Here is a 21,400-nt window from a genome sequence, read left to right as displayed (position 1 = left end):
GGCTACTTACCAACGTGCTATACAGGCCTGCCTCAAAGACGAGATAAAAGATGACCTCATCGAGGCTTATGTTGATGATATAGTTGTCAAAACCAAGGAAGCACATACCCTTGTTGACAACCTGGAATGCACCTTTGTAGCCCTTAACACATTCTAGTGGAAATTAAACCCAAAAAAGTGCATCTTTGGTGTTCCTTCTGGCATACTACTTGGCAACATCGTCAGTCATGACAGCATATGCCCTAACCTAGAGAAAATCAAAGCTGTCTTGGACATGAAGCCACCCAAAAAGGTGAAGGATGTTCAGAAGCTTACTGGATGCATGGCCGCCCTCAGCCGTTTCATATCAAGATTAGGCAAAAAAGGATTACCGTTTTTTAAACTACTCAAAGCATCTGAAAACTTTGAGTGGTCGGAGGAAGCAGACGCTGCCTTCACACAGCTAAAACAATACCTTACGTCACCTCTGGTCCTCACTGCTCCCAGAGAAGACGAAACACTCCTACTTTACATTACGGCTACTAATCGAGTGGTCTCCATGGCCATGGTGGTCGAGCGCGACGAGCCCGGCCACGTCTACAAGGTACAGCGACCAATCTATTTCATCAGTGAGGTACTCAATGAGTCCAAGACTAGGTACCCATAGATTTAGAAGTTGATCTACGCCATACTGATAACATCCCAAAAGTTGAAACATTACTTCAACGGATATCATGTGGTGGTCATGACTGAGTACCCTCTGCGAGACATCATTAGCAACAAGGATGCGAACGGGCGCATCGTCAAATGGGCAATGGAGCTATGCCCCTTCTCCTTGGAATTTGCAGCCGTACTACAATCAAGTCTCAGGCACTCGTCGATTTCATCATCGAGTGGACAGACTTAAGCACGCCTGCCTCTCAGGGGTCCAATGAGTATTGGAAGATGTACTTCGATGGCTCTCTTAACATCAATGATGTGGGAGCAGGAGTCCTTTTCGTTTCACCATCCAAGGAGCAGCTCCGGTACGTCCTCAGGATTTATTTCCCAGCATCTAATAATGCCGCCGAGTACGAAGCATGCCTACATGGTTTGTGCATTGCGGTTGAGCTTGGTGTTAAACATCTCTATGTCTATGGAGACTTGGCTCTAGTCATCAACCAACTCAACAAGGACTGGGACACGACCAGCGAAAAGATGGATGCATACTGCAAATTGATCAGAAAGCTTGAAGGCTGGTTCTATGGCATCGAGTACACACACGTGGTCTAGGATAAAAATCAAGCAGCGGATGCGCTGTCAAAGTTAGGGTCATCCCGAGCCAAAGTCCCACATGGCGTATTCGTCCAAGACCTGCTCATGCCTTCCATCGAAGAGGAAGATTCCACGGTCGACAAGCCTCCTGACCAGCAATTGGTGGCTACGGTTTCGGTGTCGAGCACCACCGAACTGCCTCTGACCACTCATGAGTCCGACTGGAGAATACCTTTCATCAAGTACCTAATAGATGGCAGTGGTTACACTGATCGGACAGAAAACGAGCGCCTGATGCGTCGCAGTAAGCAGTATCTGCTCGTCGATGCAAGTTATGGCGCAAGAACGCAAAGGAGGAAATCTTGATGAAGTGTATAACCTAGGAGGATGGTGAACATCTCCTAGACCAAATCCACTCTGGCTCCTGCGGCAACCACGTGGCCTCAAGAACACTGGTCGGTAAGGCTTTCCGAGCAGGGTACTATTAGCCGACAGCAGTAGCCGATGCAGAGAAGCTAGTCCGCCACTGTGAGGGTTGTCAGTTCTTTGCTAAGAGAATCCACATACCAGCACATGAGATCTAGACAATACCAACCTCTTGGCCCTTTGCATGCTGGGGACTGGATATGATCGGGCCCTTCAAATCGGCTCCTGGGAAATTTACATGTGTCTTTGTGCTGATCGACAAATTTTCTAAGTGGATAGAATACATGCCTCTGGTATAGGCATCCTCAGAAAAGGCTGTCACGTTCCTCAACCAGGTCATCCACTGTTTCGGCATACCCAACAGCATTATCACTGGTCTGGGTACTCAGTTCACCGGGAACGCTTTTTGGGACTTCTGCGATGAAAGGAGCATAGTAGTAAAATACATCTCGGTGACGCACCCTAGAGCTAATGGACAAGTCGAGCATGCCAACGGCATGATTTTGGATGCATTAAAGAAGAGGATGTACAGAGAAAATGACAAGGCTCCTAGAAGATGGCTCAAAGAGTTACCAGCCATGGTCTGGGGCCTCAGAACTCAGCCTAGTCGTAACACCGGTGTCTCACCATACTTTATGGTTTACGGCGCTAAGGCAGTCCTCCCAGTAGATATAGCTTTCAGATCAGCACGGGTAGAGAACTTCGACGAAGGCAAGGTCAATGAAGTACGGGAGCTAGAAGTGAATAGTGTAGAAGAAAAGTAGCTCGATTCTTGCGTATGTACAGCCAAATACCTTGTTGTTTTGCGCAGGTACTACAACAAGAATGTTAAGAGTGGTTCTTCATGGTCGGGGACCTGGTCCTGAAGTGGAAGACAAATCAGGCTGGTGTCCATAAACTCGCAACCCCATGGGAGGGGCCCTTCATGATCAAGGAAGTCACACGACCAACGTCTTATAGGTTAGCTCACCTAGACGGTACGGACGTACCAAATTCATGGCATATCGACAAGCTTAGACGCTTCTATGCTTAACTACTGAGATATGTACTCCTCTTGTACTTTCAATTTAATTCAATAAAGCTATTATGATTTCTCCGACCACTCTGATGTGTCACTTCGAATTTTACGGTTATTCTAACTTAGCCAGTCAAAGCCGACCACCATTCCTTCTAGGGTTTTCGGAGCAGGCCCTATCTCCGGTTCCTCCCAACACGTGCATGGGATCTACTCTCTACGCTATGGGTGATCGGCAGGTCCCCCTGGTTTGACTTGTCCGCGTCTACGTGTGCACAGGTCACGCACCTCACACTCCGACCACATGGCAAATTAGGGTCATACAAACTTTTTAGGATGATGTGTCGAGTAAAATGGTACAACTAAATAGAACGCTAACATGTTCTCACTTAGTTACACCAACATGAGTTTCAAGCTTAAATATGTTTTATACAAAACAAACAAGCTTATGATGATATACAGTTACGTTATTACAAGCTTGCCTGAAGAGGCCCAAGTTTACAATAACATAGCTGCGTCCTTCTTCTACAACTCTAGCATATCCTATTGGCTGGTCGGGGCATGCGGCACCCGCTGCTCGCTGCTCCCAACATCCTGCTCGAGTCTCAGGGACTCTTGTACTGGTCGATCTAAAGAGGATGGCCCCGCCGATGCCTGGCTGGTCGAGACCGCAGGTTTTGCTGGTTGGCTCACAATTGATGGTCTTTCTAGCTAACTTGTTGATGGCATACCCTGTACAGGTGTTGTCCCACCTCCACACAAGTTAATGTCGCCAATTATCTTTGAAGATAGGTCCAGCTGGGTCATCCGAAGCTCCTCGGCCTTGTCTGGATCTACCTCCTTCGGGTACCTAGCCTCCAGGCGCTTGAGATCGATCAGGGGTAGTGGGCACGCACCATGCTTAGCACATGTGCGCCTGTGTACTCACCCGCCTCCTTCATGAACTCTTGGAACCATCCCCATGCCTTTCGGCATCTCTCGACCAGTCCAAACTGTGACGTCCTTGGCACTTCCTCTGTAAGTGCTGGGTTGATAAGGTCGAGGACGGGCAAAATGCCAGTTGCCACTTCCTGGCACCGGTTCTTCTATGTGTCCCGATCCTCGGTGATCTCTAGGCATCGTGCCTTCCAGCCATCATGATCTTTAATCACGGCTTCTAGATGCTTCTTGGTATTGACTTTTAAAACTACAAACCACACAAGACATTAAAATGTCATGCCACGACAAGATAAGGCGGGCAACAAAATGAGCAAGGTGGTCTGGAACACTTACTTTTCAGTTCCTCCTTCATCTTAGTTGTGCGGTCCCGGAGTTGCGACTGGTCATGCGCCAGTTTCTCGTTGTCCTCCTTCAGGCGACCACACTCTGCGGCTACATGGCTATTCTCCTCTTGGAGATGGACTACTTCGGCTTCTAAGCCTGCACTACAGCTGTTACTACCAACAATGCAACAACACATGTCATGCACTTGTTGTGATAAAATGACAACTTACTTGTTTTTTCCTGCTCTTTGTTACTGAGCTGGACGACTAGGTTCTGGTTCTGTGCCTCTTGCTCCGTCCTCCCCTGGTCGGCGACTTCAAGTTGGTGGCGCAAGCATTCCACCTCGGCCGCCAGTTCTCTATTGCTTGTGGTGATCCCCTCAATCTGGTCGAAGCACTTTTTTTGGTACCTTGCGGTCTTCATCAAGTCCTGTATGTAAAAAAGCTAAGTCAGACAATTCGACTGGATAGCAGGATCAAGTGGTCAAGCTAAACATACCTAGACTTCCATCATCAGACGTTTTGCCGCTCATTCAACTTTCATGGTCTCTTCGACCTCTAGGATTTCCTCATGCATAACCCACTGGTCGTTCCGCCAGCGCGACACATATACATGTTGTCGCTTGTCTTGGGGACGGCCTAGGACCTCTTCTACTTCGTCCTCTTCGGCCTCTTGTTCAGGTAGCGGCGCTTGTCTGGAGTTTGTAGTCTCTGCAATCACTATGGTTTTCCCACGAGACGGAGCATCGGCAAGCGTGTGCTGTGCCACCTCCGGCTACTGCTCCTTGGCTTGGTCTGATCCCCTTGGCGCCGAAGTATCCCCCTCTGCTAGGTTACTGCTCGGAGCACTTGTACTTGGCTTGGCACTCTTCTCGACCAGCTGCTCGGGGACTGTCGTCTGGCCGCTCATCTACTGAGACTCCAATGGATTTTCTTCTACAGGTTCCTCCATAGCCGGCTGCTGGGCAGTTCTCTCCGCCATTGCTGGCGAAGCTATGCCGCACCTGGCTAGCTGGTCAGGATTTTTGGTGGATGCCGACCAAATATATCAGAGATAAGTTCAAGAGACAACAGTATTCAATATAAATTGAAAGCTTACATCAAGGTTACAAATACTTACAGCTTGGAAGCACGGAATGATGTGGTGAAGGCATGTCTCTTCATCCGTGCCTGCTCCACGTGCACTATGGGCGCCACCAGGTCTCTTTCCATGACCAGTACCGGTGCCGGGGCTTGGTGCTCGACCCCTTTGATGCTTCTCCTCTGCGTTGCAGTGGTCGGTGATGTGATCCCTACCGGCACAGAGGAGCCACCCTGCTTCGTCGACTCTAGTTGTCTCCTCCTCTTTCGAGGGACGAGTCGGAAGATGTCTGCATCCTCTATTTCATCATCTGGCAGTGGGAAGATGGCCTAACGGTGCTTGCTGGCCATCGGCCGCTTGCCAGTAGCCCTGGCCATTGCCTCCTCCCCAACCCCGAGTATGGCCCAGTCGATGTCTTCGACCCTGGCGCTGGTCTGGGCGGTTGGGCTGGCAACTTGCGGCCAATCCAAGGTGGAGACATGAACACTACTGCTCTGTCACGACCATTACTCTAGGAAACATAAAGGCGACAACACAGTAAGTTTTTGTTACAACATAACTCTATGGGTACAAGGCAGCATAATTTACCTTTGGGGGAGGTCGGGCCAGCTTGAAGGCGTGCTCGATGTCGCTCAACCCGACATAATTTGGATCTACTAAGTTGAATAGCTCTCCAATCCTGGCTTTGACTTCTATCTTGTCAAGCGCCTCTTGCCTGGTCCTAGTTGGGTCCGCGCTACCTTGGTACTCGTAGCCGGGATGTACCCTCCTCTGGCAAGGCTGGATCCTTCAGCTGATGAAGTTCCCGACCACGCTCGGACCATCCAGTTTCTTCCATGGGATCATCTCAAGAAGTTCTAAGATCTACTCCAAGTGCTCGGGCTTCTCCGACCAGCTATTCTTCTTCTTCGGAATGAACCCCACGTCGCACAATGTGATCATGTTCGGCTCCTCGTGGATGTAGAACCACTTCTTGTACCAGTCGTCCAAAGATGTGTTCCAAGGGCAGTGCAGATACTGGGCGTTCATCCCGTCACGCAGATTAAGGTACACACCTCCGGCTATCTTCGAGCCGCCGCTTCCTTTCCTCCGCAGACAAAAAAGATGGCGAAAGAGGTCGAAATGGGGCTGGAAGCCACCATATGCTTCACAAAGATGGATGAAGGTGGAGACAAGAAGAATCGAGTTGGGATACAGATTACAAATCCCAATCTCATAATACAAACAGAGCCCCTGAAGGAAAGGGTGCACTGGAACCCCAAAACCCCGCTTGAAGAAATCTTCGAAAACCACAATCTCACCTGGTTGTGGATCGGGGTACCTTTCTCCTTCTGGCGCGTGCCATCCTGCGAGTGCCTTGTTATGGAGTACCCCCATGGTGACGAGGTCTTCGATGGTTTGCTCATTGCTTCTTGACTTCCACCACTCCTTTGCCATGACTCCGGCTTTCTTCTAGGCATCACTCTTCGCCATGAATCCGCCCTTGCTGATGGAGGTGGATATGGTGGAAGGGTGATTGGTGATGAACCCGGAGGTATTAGGGTTGGCAAGAGGAAGAAGAAGGCTACGGCGGCGAATGGTAATGGGGATCGGTAAAAAGTAACTTACCAGTTCTATATTATAAATAATCAAGAGTTCTGTCATTTTGTCCGCCCAAGATTCTTGGGAGACGTGCGCACGCACCGCAGGCAGTTGTTTTCACAACCTCGAGATCTGTGCCAATAAACGCGCCCCTTCGTTACCAGTGTACGTGCCTCTTCATTGCTAGTGTGAGAGGGCCCACACTGATGCACCTCCTTAGAGGTGCCAAGCGACTGTTTGCTTGAAAGGGTAAGAGGGCAGTATGACATGCTATACCCATCTGTTTTTTTTTTACCAGACGTGTCAGATTGGACTTGACAGAGTAAGAAGATAAATAAATACACCAAAGAATAGTACAAGCGGCGTTCGATTCTTCGCTTCATGTCTCGTGCTCAGGGACTGCCTAGACCACTGCCGTGCTCGGGGACTGCTCCAACCGCTACCGTGCTCAGGGACTACTCTGACCATTACCGTGCTCGGGGACTACCTAGACCACTACCATGCTCGGAGACTGCTCTGACCATTCCTGTGCTCGGGGACTGCCCAGACCACTGCCATGCTTGGAGACTGCTCCGACCACTACCGTGCTCGGGGATTGCTCTGACCACTACCATGCTCGGGGACTGTCCCGACCACTGCTCGGAGATCGCTCTCCTCGGCTACATGTGATTTGTACTCACATACAGTTGAGAGACATTTATTTAGACCTTGCTACAAGGCTCATACTTCGCCTTCCAGCAAGCTTGGGGACTACATCGGTACGATGCACCTGCCGGTGCATCTCGTATCACCTATTCGACGATTGGGTTCTCAACTTAACTGGAAATTCTTTTTGGACCCTGGCACCACATGCCTGCATCACCTACTACCAGGCTCGAGGACTAAGTGGGCACACTTCACCTAGCGGTGAATGTGTTTATTTAATTGACCCCTATGCTTTGACTGATTGTTAGGATTACTATCGTGCTCGGGAACTGTCCCGACCACTGCTCGGAGACCACTCTCCTCGGCTACATATGATTTGTACTCACATATAGTTGAGAGACATTTATTTAGACCTTGCTACAAGGCTCATACTTTGCCTTCCAGCAAGCTCGGGGGCTACATCGGTACGATGCACCTGCCGGTGCATCTCGTATCGCCTGTTCGACGATTGGGTTCTCAACTTAACTAGGAATTCTTTTTGGACCCTGGCACCACGTGCCTACGTCACCTACTACCAGGCTCAGGGACTAAGTGGGCATACTTCACCTTGCGGTGAATGTGTTTGTTTTTTGACCCCTACACCTCTGATGATCAAGGACGCTACGCTTCAAGACGCACTTACATTTCTTTTCAGAAATACAAGTGGGCACACTTCCCAGGATGGAAATCTTTTTCTTTTTTCTTAAGAGCACCACACATTCTTTGGACAACCTACTTCTCTAGTTGAATACGGTGGTCAGAGATGTCAAGAACTCAAGCCTCAATGTTCAGAGAAGGTTAAAATGGCATGTCGTAGCATAATACATGGTGCTCGGGGACTAGCTGTGGGGGTATTAACCCCTATACCCTTACAGCTAGGCTTGGGCCGGCCCAGATTAGAGGGTCCGGTCCACCAAAAGACGACACGCGGCCCGGCCAACCTGTTCGGAGTCCCGCGTAAGGAGTCAAGACAGATTTGGCGATCAAGCAAGATCCTGGTCGGTTAGAATAGGAACCATTATCCGGCCACCTATGGCAATTGTAACTGGCTAGGATTAGTTTCTAGATCTATAACCCTGCCCTCGGACTATATAAGGCGGGCAGGGGACCCCTCTAAAAAACATCTCTCATTGACATACAGCAATACAATCAGACACAGGACGTAGGTATTACGCCTTCTTGGTGGCCGAACCTGGATAAAACCTCGTGTCTGTCTTGCGTCACCGTCTTGTTTGTGACTTGTGCATCTATCTGCCGACAATCTACTACCTTGGGCATACCCCTAGATAGACTACCGACCATATTTCGTCGATAGTGGTGAGCTCGTAATGCTCGCGGTTGCACGTGTAGGCGTGCGAGAAGGTGCTACCTATGGTGATGATGTCGTTCGGCTCGGGCATCTTTAGCTTGAGGTAGGTGTGGTTGGGGATCACCATAAACTTGGCGTAGCATGGCTGCCCCAAGATGGTGTGGTAGAATCCTAGAAAGTCCACTACCTCAAAGGTTAGAACCTCTGAGTGGAAGTTGGTGTGGTTGCCAAATGTGATGGATAGGTCGATCTACCCAAGTGGATATGCCTACGTCCCTGGTATCATGCCATGGAAGGGAGAGCTCACTAGGCGGAGCTCCGATCGAGGGATGCGCATGGTGTCAAGGGTGTTGATGTAGAGAATGTTGAGGTCGCTGCCTCCGTCCATCAGCACCTTGGTGAGGCACTTCTTGCGGATGATGGGGTTGACGATGAGTGGGTAGCAACCTAGTCGGGTGACATGGGAAGGATAGTCTCTCTGATCAAAAGTGATCGGGGAGTCCGACCAGCTAAGGAAAGAGTGGATGTCTAACTCGACGGTGCATGCCTCTCTGTAGCATACCTTGTGCTAGCGCTTGGAGTGGATAGCATCGGATCCCCCAAATATCATGAGGCATTCCTTAGGGTCGGGGAAGCCATTTTCATCCTTGCCTGCTGCGCCTCCTTTCTTGGCCTCCTCCTCCTTGCCTTTCTCTTCCTTTGGCTTGGCAGCCTACCACAGGAAGCACTTGAGGAGCTCGCAGTCCTTGTAGAGATGTTTAACGCGATAGGTGTGGTTGGTGCATGGACTCTCCATGAGCTTGTTGAAGTGGTTGGGCTGGCCTTGCTGGAACTGCTTGCCTGCTCGGTCGGCCGCAGCGACCAAAGCTGGGTTGGCCGGTCGGCGCCGGTCCTTCTTATTCTTCTTGCCCTTTTGTGTGGAGGGGCACTCACCTTGGTCCTTATGCTTGACCTTGCCCCTATCCTGACCGCCGCTGAAGAACGCCCTGACCACCTCCTCGCTGGAAGCGTGGTTCGTGGTGATGTCGAGCAGGTCATGGGTGGTATGAGGCTTCACACAGCCGAGCTTGTGGATCAAGAACTTGTAGGTTGTCCTAGAGAGGAATGCACTGATGACGTCCACGTCGACGACATCAGGAAGGGAGTTGCATTGCTTTGAGAACCTATGCATGTAATCCCATAGGGACTTGTTGGGGTCCTGCTGGCAGCTCTTGAGGTCCTAGGAATTCCTAGGATGGACATACATCCCCTGGAAATGTCCAACGAAGACTCTCTTAAGATCCGTCCAGTCGTGGATGTTGTCGGGCGGAAGGAATTCGAGCTATGCTCAAACATGCTCCCCCACGCAGATGGGGAGGTACTAGATGATGAAATAGTCATCATCCACTCCTCTGGCTCAGTAGGCGAGCTAGAAGTCTTCGAGCTATATACCAGGGTTCGTCTCCCTGGTGTATCTGGTGATGTTGGTGGGTGGTCAGAAGTGTTGTGGGAATGACGCTTTCTAGATACGACAACCAAAGGCCCGTGGCCCCAGGCCATTCAAGCTAGGGCTCTGGTCATTTGGTCGGCCACCATGCCTAGGGTGCGTGTCCTCACACTCCTCGATGGTTAGGCCAAGGCCCACATCGCCTGCTCTCGATGCCATTCGATGGGTGTTACCATCGTGCCGGGCATGGTGTCGATTCTTGATGACGCTGTGAGCGTCATGGTTCAGCCTGAGCCATTCATGCACATGTGGTTGGTGTGGAGTGGGCACTGGGTTAGGCTACGATGCAGCCATGGCTTCCTACTCCATGCCCGGCAACTGTTGTGGTGAGTGGATAGAGCGATTCAACTCATGCATCCCTAGTCCCCGGTTAGGCAAGAGGCCACGAGCCGGTGTCATGACATGGAGCTCTCTGCATGCTAAACGATGGTGGTCTCCACCAGCGCCCAGAGGTTCTGGTGGATTGCCTATTTCGAGGGTTCAGTAGGCTCAGGGAGGCCGCGCAGAAGCATTACCGTAACAGCGATGTTCTGGCTAGTCCAAGCAAACTAAGGGGGGTCATCCTGTCCATCTAGTATGTTATGCTGGACCTGATGGCCATGACCCCGAGCGTCGCTCGCTGGGTTATGCACATGTGGTGTAGCATGATGCGCCAGGTGCTCTAGCGCAGGCGGCAGCTGGCTCTGCCCCCTTTGTCGTAACTCCTCGCCGTGCTGCTGCGCACGCGCCAGGGCCTACATATGGGGGTCTAAAGGGGTGTGAGTCTACAGAAACTCCACTACCTCTGGTGTCGATCTTAGGGCATCTGCCATAGAGCACCCCTAGGATAGAGGGTGGCTAGGTGCCATGACATCGTCGATGCTGGAGCCATCACTTTTGACCTCATCATCAACAAGGTCGTGAAAGGAGGCGGGAGCGTAGACCACTATCCCCACGAACTTGGACGTGAGAGGGGGAGACATCAGCATCCTTCAGAGTCCCCACGCGCACGCGTCCATGATGGAGACAATGAAGTCCCTTCGAAGAGTTGGCGCAAGGTGTCAAATAGTGAGTAAAGAACAAAATGTATATCACTCACTGCGGGGTTTGAGCCCAGCATGGGCTCGAGGCGAAGCGCGGGTGTCTTGACGTTGAGGTTGTTGAGTGGCCCGAGGCCGGTGGAGGGTGCTTCTCCTCCAGTAGGTCGCAGACAAGCGCTTCCTCATGGAGGCAGAGTACGCCGAGCTGGTCAGCGACAAAGTCTAGACTTCTAAAGAGGAAGGTCTGGAGTGGCACGAAGACGGGAGGAGCCCACATCCTAGCAAGTGGGAGCGTGGGAAACTCCAGCGAGCCAAAGCAAATCATATCGCTCGAGCCTGCCATGCCAAAGATGGTGGAAAGGTGGGCCATCCGATGACCAAAAGCGTGAACGCGCGACGTCCTCCCCATGGATGACGCCAACTTTTGGTGCAAAATATGGCCAATAAGTAAATATTTATAGTTTTTCCATGCGTTGTGATCGGATATGGCCTAGCACTCAATGACACAGGATTTAATTGGTTCAAGCAACAGGCCCTATGTCCAGTTGAGGTCGGTCGGTTATTTTATTCCTAAGCCTAGGTGCTCGAAGTTTGCTGTGGGGTTACAAATGAGTAAAAAATAAGAAGGGAGGTGTTAGAGGCCCAGTCGGACTCTGAGCCGAGTGGAAGAGAGTGACGAATGCTCAAACATGCGCTAAGTATCAGAGCGTATGCTCTGTATATCCGAGCTTATCAGCTATTGAGAGCGTGTAGACTATGTAGCTGTTGAGCTCTAGAGCCATTGTGCTATTGTCCTCGAGTCTTCGAGTCTTTAGGGGGTTCAAAGCTTTTGTCCTCCTAGTAGGGGAAAGCACACCCCCTTTTATAGTTGAAGGGGGTGACCTTACAAGTTTGAGAGAAAGAGAGAGTTCATACGGGCGCTGTCTAGTCTTGTTGCCCACGTCATCGAGCATGGATGGCCTTCGGCGCCCATAATACTGTTTATGTTCAAACGTGTTTGGTAGGCTCTACCATGTTTGCCTGGTATGGCAAACTACGGTGCCCACAATACTGTTTATGCTCTGACACGTCTGGCAGGCTCTACCGTGTTCACCTAACATGCCCGATCGCACCGTCCTATAGGTGTGCAGGGCATGGCGGGGTATAGTCCTCGGTATTACGGTTGACTTAAACGCCTTTCCTTATCTACTCCACCTGCTCCCTGGGCCCATATCGAGCGGGTGTCCCTGGTCGATCATTTCCAGTCGTCCCCGACTGTGTTGGTCGGGAAAGAGCAGCGAACAGAGGTCTTGTCGTATTCTTAGTTGAAGAAAGGGGGTTGGAGTCAGACTGCGGTCCCACCACGGCCAGGCCTTCTGGTCGCACCTTCGATCAGATCTGCTGGCCGGAGGTGTCGGTTAGGGACCGGATCATGGTCTTGACCTATCATTGTGTATCTGGGTCGGCCTAGGCACGTGCTGTCGCTGCGCCGCCTGTAGTTTTGAGTTTTGTAGGGAAGCGGGTCTATTGGGGACCCTAGGTTTATGAATCTGACAGGAGCCCCCGAGCCCCTTTAGGGCTTCTATGAAGCCGTGAAGGGGCTATTGAGTTGATGCTTTTGAGGGCGCATGGGAGTACGATTCTAGAAGATCTCTCGTAAGGAGAGATCATCGTACGTCTCGAACGGGCCCCTGTCCTAGATTCTAGATCAGAGAACAGAGAGAGGAAGGAAAGCATTGTAGCGGGAGAATAAGGACCTTGGCTCCCTTGTTTCACTTCATGCCCCAAGGTGTGGAACAGTCCCGGGGCAGTTCACACACGCTTTGCGTGTTATTGTAAAAGCCTTGGGTTACTATGTATAGTCGTCCCCATCGTTGGAAGGCCCGAAGAGAAAATCCGGCGTCCAACTTGATGGATCAATGGTTGGAGGTGCTAAATACGAAGCTCATTGTCGGGTATCGATATTAGGAATACCCAAAAAAAGAAGTTAGCGCCCACGCTGATTTCCCTGGATGGCTCGAGACGTATTAAAAGGTCTCGCCCGACCCCAAGGCCGCGGGCTCCGTCTCGCCCAACCTCGAGTCTGCGGGCTTCCTCTCGCCCAACCCCTTGGGTGCAGGCACCGTCGTTCCATCTCGCCCAAGGCTGCGGCTTCCGTCTCGCCCAAGGCCGTGGGCTCCATCTCACCCGACCTTGAGGACGCGGGCTCCGTCTTGCCTGACCCCTTGGGTGCGGGCTCCATCTCGCCTAACCCCAAGGACGCGGGTTCCGTCTCGCCAAGGCCACGGGCTCTGTCTCGCCCGACCTTGAGGCCGCGGGCTCCGTCTCGCCCAACCCCAAGGACGTGGGTTCCGTCTCGCCCAAGGTCATGGGCTCCGTCTCGCCTGACCTCGAGGCCGCGGGCTTTGTCTTGCCCGACCTCAAGGCCGCAGGCTCCATCTTGCCTGACCCCAAGGCCACGGGTTCCGTCTCGCCCAACGCCATGGGCTCCGTCTTGCCCGACCTTAAGGCCGTGGGCTCCGTCTCGCCTGACCCCTTGGGTGCGGGCTCCGTCTCGCCCGACGCCAAGGACGTGGTTTTCGTCTCGCCCAAGGTCGCGGGCTCCGCCCCGCCCGACCTCGAGGACGCGGGTTTCGTCTTGTTCGATGGGGACCCATACCGTCGCCAACCACTCCAGGTCTAAGCGTATGGGCCTGAGTCAAAACTCTGACGTCAGGGAAGAGGCTAGCACGTCTCGATGTAACCCGTGGCCATGATGGGCCATACCTAGGGATTCACATCAAGAACAGTGTCGGGCGTGTCGGTGTTGTTCTGCCTAATCCTCATACGGATGTTGATAGGTGCGTCAGTTCACCACGACGTCCGCCGGGACGGAGTGGAACGCCATAACCGGCAGATGATGCCTGCGCATGGCGCTAGTGACGAACAGGGCCGCGGTATGGAGCCATCCCTGTCAACATCTACAGGATCAGCGAGACCCGCATGAAGGAGGACCCGGCGACCCTGGAAGCCTTCTCCTCTCTCTCGTTCTTCTACTTTTTCTCCTCTGTAACCCGCGCTTTCCCTTCGTCTTTAAAAGAGGAAGCAGGGCACCTCATGGAGGAGGGATCATAACACAAGAGAACGACACGAGCACATGGCTGAGCGGCAAGCGAGCTCTCAGCACCCGTTCACTCCTTCCACCAGAGACTTGGGATCCTCTTCCTCTCTCGCATGTTTGTTATCCCTACTACAAACTAAGTGCCTGTAATACGAGCAGTAGCGAACTGGACATAGGGACGTTCCACCCGAACCAGCATAAACCATTGTGTCATCCGAGCACACCATCCGAGCCAGACATGCAAATACAAATTTACTCGTCGGTGGTCCGAAAACACCAACACTCATATTATACCCCAACGATTCAACTACCAATGTTTTTCATCGAGCAAGCTACATTTTGATTTGTTTCCCGAATGTTTGATCTTGCGGCATGTCTTAAGGTTTCAGGGTTCTTGGCACATTCGGTATGAGAAGTGTACTATGACTTTCGGTATTAAACGGGAATCTATTCATCTGGAGCATTTTGGCTACATCGACCAAAGCCTCCCACGGTCTCACTTGCCACGGGCTGTTTGAGCACTGGGTCAGGTCAGGTGCAATGCAATGCGCTGCTTTTACACTTTACTACGGTCGTTGAAATCCTCTCCGCCCGTAGATCGGCGTCGTTATGTAACAGTAAGCCAGCAACACAACAGTGAAGGCGTTCCATGCTAAAATGGATGTCACGCCACCGACACCGACACCGAGTGGTGGCAGGACGCAACACACCAAATGGTCCTGCAGATGTTTTATGCAAATTCCCCTTTGGTTTATTCACGCAACTGGCAACATCAATTCATCTTGTTTTAACGCCAGGATTCATGCCCCAGTTGCCCACCTGCTGATGTTGCACTGAGAAGCTAGCTGCTGGCTGTTGCTCGCCGTCGTCGTCCAGCTTCCCTCCCTGATTGCCTCAACCTCTGCTCTCGATACACCCATTGCCATTGATGAATGAACTGCATGTGGATTTAGGTAGGCCATCTCATCCGCGATCTGTAATTTTACCAGTTCCCTGATTTTAATCAACAAGATTTGAGGTACACCAGGTCACCAGCCATATCAATTATCAACCTTGTTCATACTATAACAACAACAGCAATCGATGGAGTAATAAGCAATTAAGCAGGACGAAGGACAAGAAAAAGCCGTGGCGTTTCCATCCATGCTCACGCGCACGCAGCAGCCACCCACCCACACACTTCTCGTGCTCGTGCGGATGCATCTCGACAGAGACACAGAGAGGGTTAAAAAAAGACAAATCTTTAAACCACCCCGCCCTAAGCAGCCAAGGCAGCGGCCACGGCGACGGCGACGGCGGCGAGCCACCTTGGGCGACACGGGGCGCCGGGAGCCGCCGCGTTCTTCCTGGAGTCCTTCCTCTGGTCCGCCGGCGTGGCGTCGTCAGCGGCGGGGCCAGGCGCATCCGCGCCGCGCCGTCGCTGGTGCCGCGTCCTCTTGGCGGACGACGAGGCCCTGGGCGCGTCCGCCACTGGCGCGGGCGCCGGCGCGGGGGCGTCCGCCACGGGGTCGAACAGCTCGACAGGCTCCAGCACCGCGTCCACGGCGTAGATGGCGACGGGGTCCCTGTCGTACACGGTGGAGCGCACCCGGGCCGGGTCGTCGGACGCCGGCGTCCGCAGCGTGACCTGGTCGCCCGCGTTCTGCACCGTGAGGTTGTAGCTGCTGGCGGCGCCGTCGGTGGCCAGCGTGTTCATGGGCCCGTTGCTGGACTTGAGCCCCCGCAGCGTGTAGTAGACGGGCACCGCGTGGAACAGCAGCAGCGACGCCTTGCCGTCCGCGCTGAGGTTCCGGTAGCTGGGCATGAACCCGCGCACGGCGTCGTCCATCGGGCAGAACGCCGTCACGCCGCCGCCCACCGCCGACTGGAACGCGGAGAGCGCGTCGGGGGACTTGGACACCAGCGACGCGAACGCCTTGCACCCGCCCTTGGACATCAGCGCCGTGATGTTGGGCGGCGCCGGTGGGGCCGCGGGCGCCTTCGCCGTCGCCTTCGCCGCGGTGGCGGCCGAGGCCAGCGGGAGGAGGAGGAGGACGAGCGCCGCGGCGGCGGCGAAGGCGCCGAGGGGGAAGCGGTGCATTGCGGCGCGTGGGAGTGAGCGGGAGGCAGATGGCAGCAGCCGACACTCCAGCAGACCAGCAGCGCGTAGTGATGAGCTGCTGAGAGCGAGGGCAGTGTGACTGGGGAGTGAAGACAGAGGTGATGAGCTGGCTTTGTGATTGAAATGGAAATGGAGGTGCCATTGGGTTCAGTGATAATACCAAGGATTGCCATCCCTCAATCCCAGTCCCAGCAAGCTGCGTTGGATTAGAATTTGTGTGAGTTAACGTGTGATTTAGTGGTTGCTCTGTCTTTGTTTATCAATCGTACTGCATGGAGTTGTTGTCCTTACTCTCAAAATTTCGGGGACAACCTGTTGTCCTCTTCTCCTGTGTCCTTTCTTTCATTTTGGCATTTTGGATCTTATGGTGCACCGTGGCGACCGCTGTGTTTTACCTTCAAATTGTGTGACGTGCTTGCCACATGACTTGTGTGTGGCTTTTTTTTTGTCATATATGAATATCTTGCGCTCCCAATGTAATTTGGGAACGTGAAGCCCAATTTCTTGATTGTTGTCCAAAAAATGTGTTCTTTTTCCCCCAATGTTATGCTGGTTATTTTGCTCTTCAACTTCACCGAGCGTCGCCTGTTCACCATCCAGTGCATCAAACGACTCCTTCAAAGCAGATTTTACTCATAGCCTACCGCAACTAAAATTTTAGGTTCAGATTTTACAGAATACCTTGAGTTGCTCATATACAGCCTACCGACACCTTCAAAGCAGATTCTGCTCAGCTCATCGCAACCGAGTTTTTTACGCAGAGAGAGGACTACGGAGAGAAATGAAAAGGCCTTCCGACAAAGACAAGCAGGGAATACTGAGAAGGGACCACCAGGACATTGGGTTGGGTCCCCGCCACAGCTGCACTGCTGTGCACCGCGACTTGCTGAATGCAAATTGTGAGCCTGTATACATATATTTGTGCCAAAAAGAACAAGAAAAAGGAATCGCCAACGCCAATGCAGTGAGGCACGTACCCCGTTGGCGCCTTATTTTTAATTGCCGCGGCGACCACGATCAGATTGTTACCGACCAAGTACCACCATATAGTATTGGAAAGATTTGGTGGGTAGAACTTGTGTTCGTCGGGGCCTCGCCGCAGCTAGCTCCGCCATCACCGCCGCCGGCTCTGCCGTGCGGTGCCTTAGCCGAATACAAGTCGAAGTTCTCCTCTTCACGGCTACCACTACTTGCTCTCATTACACGGGCCTCAGCAAATGATCTGCCACAGCAAATGATCTGCCAGAATGTTTCTTATCTACTTGAGTTTTCATCTTCTTCTGAGCTCTGAGCAATTGTTGTTGTAGCAGCTGTTGCATGAGAGATCTGTCCTTAAGCCACTCATCCAAGTCATCAACAACACAATTTTCCACATCTATTCCCAGTTGGCGTGGCTCATGACCATACAGCACATAAAATGGTGTCTTGTTTAATGAAGAATGGAATGATGTGTTGTACCAAAATTCAGCCAAGGACAACCAATAAGACCACTTGGTAGGACATGCATGAAAAAAACATCGGAGATAAGTGGCCTCCATGCCCGAGTGGCCTCCCAATGGACTGGTATGAAGAGCAGTGGCGATTTTATGATGCAAATCACTTAGTGATCCCAACCACAGTCTCTCTTTGAACTTGATAAGACCATTGTTCAGAGAGAAATGACCAACTGGAGAGGAAACAGAGAGATGTTGTAGCAATTCCGACAACTCAGGGTCTTATAAATATGCATTTTGTAGGTCAGTCAACCAGAGTGGTTGTAGGACTGAGGTAGCAGCTAATTCGGTTGACTCTTGATGGGTTGCTCTAGATAGGGCGTCGGCTACCGAATTCTTAGATCCCTTCTTGTATAGTATCTTGAAGTTGAGTCCCATCAGTTTGGTCAATGCTTTGTGTTGCCACGGAGTAGTGAGACGCTGATCATCCAAGTATAACAGGCTCTTGTGATCAGTTTTCAGGATGAACTCAGAGTGTTGCAAGTATGGGCGCCAATGATCAACTGCAATCATGATGGCTAAACATTCCTTGTCGTAAGTGGAGAGACCCTGGGATTTAATACTAAGAGCCTTACTCACATAGGCCAGAGGATGTCCCTCTTGCTGAAGAACGGCACCCACAACTTTGTCAGAGGCATCGGTTTCAATACAAAATGGTTTACTGAAATTTGGCAGTTGTAACACCGGTGCTGAGATCAAGGCTTGTTTCAAGGCATCAAATGCAGCCTGAGTCTCAGAGGTCCAGAGAAATAATACACCCTTCTTGAGTAAGTTTGTAAGTGGCACCCTTTCAGGTTTGGCCTGTTGACAGACAGAGCACTGAGAAACAAAGTCAGCAACAAACTGTTTCAGTTTTGGCCAAGCAAGCAATTTCTTAATTCGGCGATAAGTGGCAAATCACGGGGCACGATCACCCGCATCGTCTGTTTCAATATGTACTAGTACCAAATCACGGGGCACGATCATCAAATATTTGACATGACGAACCTAAATCTAATAAAACAAGTGCTCCCACAATGGAATCAAAGCGCAGAACCCCAGCAACTACTCCAGAACGCGACGAAGGGGGGGAGAAATCGAGGTAGCTATCTTCGGTGGTGGCCACGTCTGCAGGGGACTGGACGAGCCACGGCGTGGGGCGGGGGGCGCTGGTCGGCGGTGAGGAGGGCGCAGGCTATGGAGAGCGAGTAGGACACCACCTGCTTCCGCATCCGCGCGTCCGCCGGCACCGAACGCTCAGAGGTCCCTACTCCAGCAGCGCGGTGCGGAAGGAGCCACGGCGGAGGCAGGTGGCCGGCGTCAATGAGGGCGCAGGCTATGGACTAGGAGTAGGCCTCCACCTGCAGCTGCAGCTGCTCCTCCGCCGTGCCCCGGCGAACGAGGGCCGCGAACGACGCGGGGTGCGGGAGGAGACGCGGCGGAGGTTGGTGCCCCGCGGCGAGGAGGCCGCACGCGAGGGTCCGGGAGTAAGACGCCGCTTGCTGCCGCATCTGCACCTCCGCTGCGTCCCGGCGCTCGAAGGCACGCATGAACAGCATCTCCATGGCTCGCTGAGTGTCCATGATCCTTTCGTACTTGAAATGGTGTATTTCAGCCTCGCTGAGTTTCGTTGGAACGAATGTCGTTGATAGCTTCAGGCAATCGCGGACGTGCATGTGCATTTGGTTCAATGGTAATGTTGGTAAGCAGTGTCATCATCGCTAATCCAAAGATTTTTCTCAAATCTTTCTAAGGCGCTCAAAGGGTCAGCAGTGTCATAGGTCCATAAAGACGGTAATACTTCGTGCAGGGTGTCTGTCTATCCGAACGCTCTAATTAGTGGGTCACAAAACCAACGACTGCCTCCTATCCTATACCATCGTATCATATATCATATCTTTCTGTCCACTCTTTCTCCATCCTATCCTATCTTTTTTTCAACTTCCATCCTATCATATCTGCTCATCACTTATGTCTCTAGAACCAGTCACGTAGAAATCACCGCAGACGTTGTAACACTCTCGATGTTACATAATAAATCACTTGCTAAAACATATCATGAGCATCATAGTTAAGTGATATTGCATGTGGTGTGATGCTTAGGTAAAGCATTGTAACTTAAACGAGTCGTAAAAACGTAAAACGAAAAGTTAATTCACGATTTATAAAGGTAGCAAGTAGAGATGTTAACTAATTTTTATTGAACAAAAACACTATAAAACATATATGTGACACTTTAATAAAGTTTGAAGTACACATTTTGTAGAAGATAGTGCAACTTTTGTTTTAACAAGATAATAACGCTAGCTAACATTTCTAATAGCTTGGAAATTGAATTTGAAGCAAATCCAACTCAAGACTTAGTCAATTGTTTCAGATGTTTCAAAGGTATGTTGCAAATGTTTTGCATGGATGTTGCAAAAGTAAATTGGGATGTTGCATACGTTACAATGGCTATACACGTATGTTCAAGAGTTTGTTCCAAATGTTTCATCTGTTTCTCAGTTATATGTTGCAAGCGTTTTATCTGGATATGGCATATGTTTCACGCATACGTTGCAAGTGTTTTATCTGGATGTTGCACATGCTTGCGACGGCTTTCAAGTGTTTTCAGACGTATGTTACTAATGTTTTAGTTGTTTCGCGTGCCCACCGTCTCCATGGCGCTTGATCTCTCGCTCGAGCTCCGCGCGTTCCTGCTCGAGGTAGAGTCGTGCTTCCTCGATCTCTTGGTGTCGGGCCCTCAGTTGCTCTACCCGCAGACGAGGAGGGGCCCCTGCATCCCCCTCGACCTCATCATCGAGGTCGTTTTTTGGGGTAGCCTCTGAAGGGGACCGTGACGCCTAAAAGGGGGTGAATTAGGCAACTTAAAATAGTAACTCTAAACTATGGCCTCTTTTTCTAACCTTAGCAAAACATATGCAAAAGACAAACTATCTAAATGTGTAACTATGGTTTTGCTAATGTGTTGCTATCTCTACCATAAAAGGAGTAATGCAATCAATGTAAATGCGAAAGCTAAAGAGCAAGGTAGAGATATACAAACTCCCGTCGATGACTCTGGTATTTTTACCGATGTATCGAGAAGCGCGTAAGCTTCCCCCTAGTCCTCGTTGGAACCCCTCGCAAGGAATCCCTCGCAAGGGCCAAGCTCCCTCACTAAACACTAGGCCTAAACCTAAAGTAAGCGCATAAGCGGTGATCTAATCAACCTAAGCACTTCGCAAAGCACCTACGCTAATCACCTAATAAAACACTAAGCACTATGCAAGTAGATATCACTAAAATGGTGTATCAACACCCTTGGTATGTTTCCTCAGCTCCACACTACTCAAATGGCCGGTTGGGGTCTATTTATAAGCCCCACTGAGAAAGTAGTCATTGGGGACGAAATTTCGCTATTGAACTACTGACCGGACTCTGACCAGCGTCTAGTCAGCACTGACCGGACACGTCTGGTCATGAAAACAGCTCTCTGGAACCTTACTGATGTTGACCGGACTCTGGCACTCAGCGTCCGGTGCAGCGTCCTATGCATCGGAGCGTCCGGTGTAGCTTCCTGTGTAGCGTCCGGTCGCTATTGTTGACTCTGTTGTTGCTGAGCCTCTTGATCGGAGCGTCCGGTGCAGCGTCCTGTGCAGCATCCGGTGCA

The 21,400-nt window shown here is 51.5% G+C and overlaps 1 protein-coding gene across 1 annotated transcript; it reads right to left on the bottom strand.

Moving 5' to 3' along the window:
• Positions 1-15,270: 15,270 nt before the first annotated feature.
• On the bottom strand, positions 15,271-16,570 carry LOC136472655 (fasciclin-like arabinogalactan protein 1). The gene has a single exon (XM_066470363.1). It carries the CDS (start codon positions 16,253-16,255, stop codon positions 15,434-15,436), a length of 822 nt encoding a protein of 273 aa, XP_066326460.1. The 5' UTR covers positions 16,256-16,570; the 3' UTR covers positions 15,271-15,433.
• Between the last annotated feature and the right edge of the window lie 4,830 nt (positions 16,571-21,400).

Source organism: Miscanthus floridulus, chromosome 8 (assembly GCF_019320115.1).
Source record: "Miscanthus floridulus cultivar M001 chromosome 8, ASM1932011v1, whole genome shotgun sequence".
Lineage (NCBI taxonomy): Eukaryota > Viridiplantae > Streptophyta > Magnoliopsida > Poales > Poaceae > Miscanthus > Miscanthus floridulus.
Note: the sequence above shows the minus strand (reverse complement) of the source record. Positions and strands in the feature narration are given on the sequence as shown.

Excerpts from the sequence above, each read along its gene's own strand:
- LOC136472655 (XM_066470363.1), bottom strand. The coding sequence starts at position 16,255 with ATGCACCGCTTCCCCCTCGGCGCCTTCGCCGCCGCCGCGGCGCTCGTC.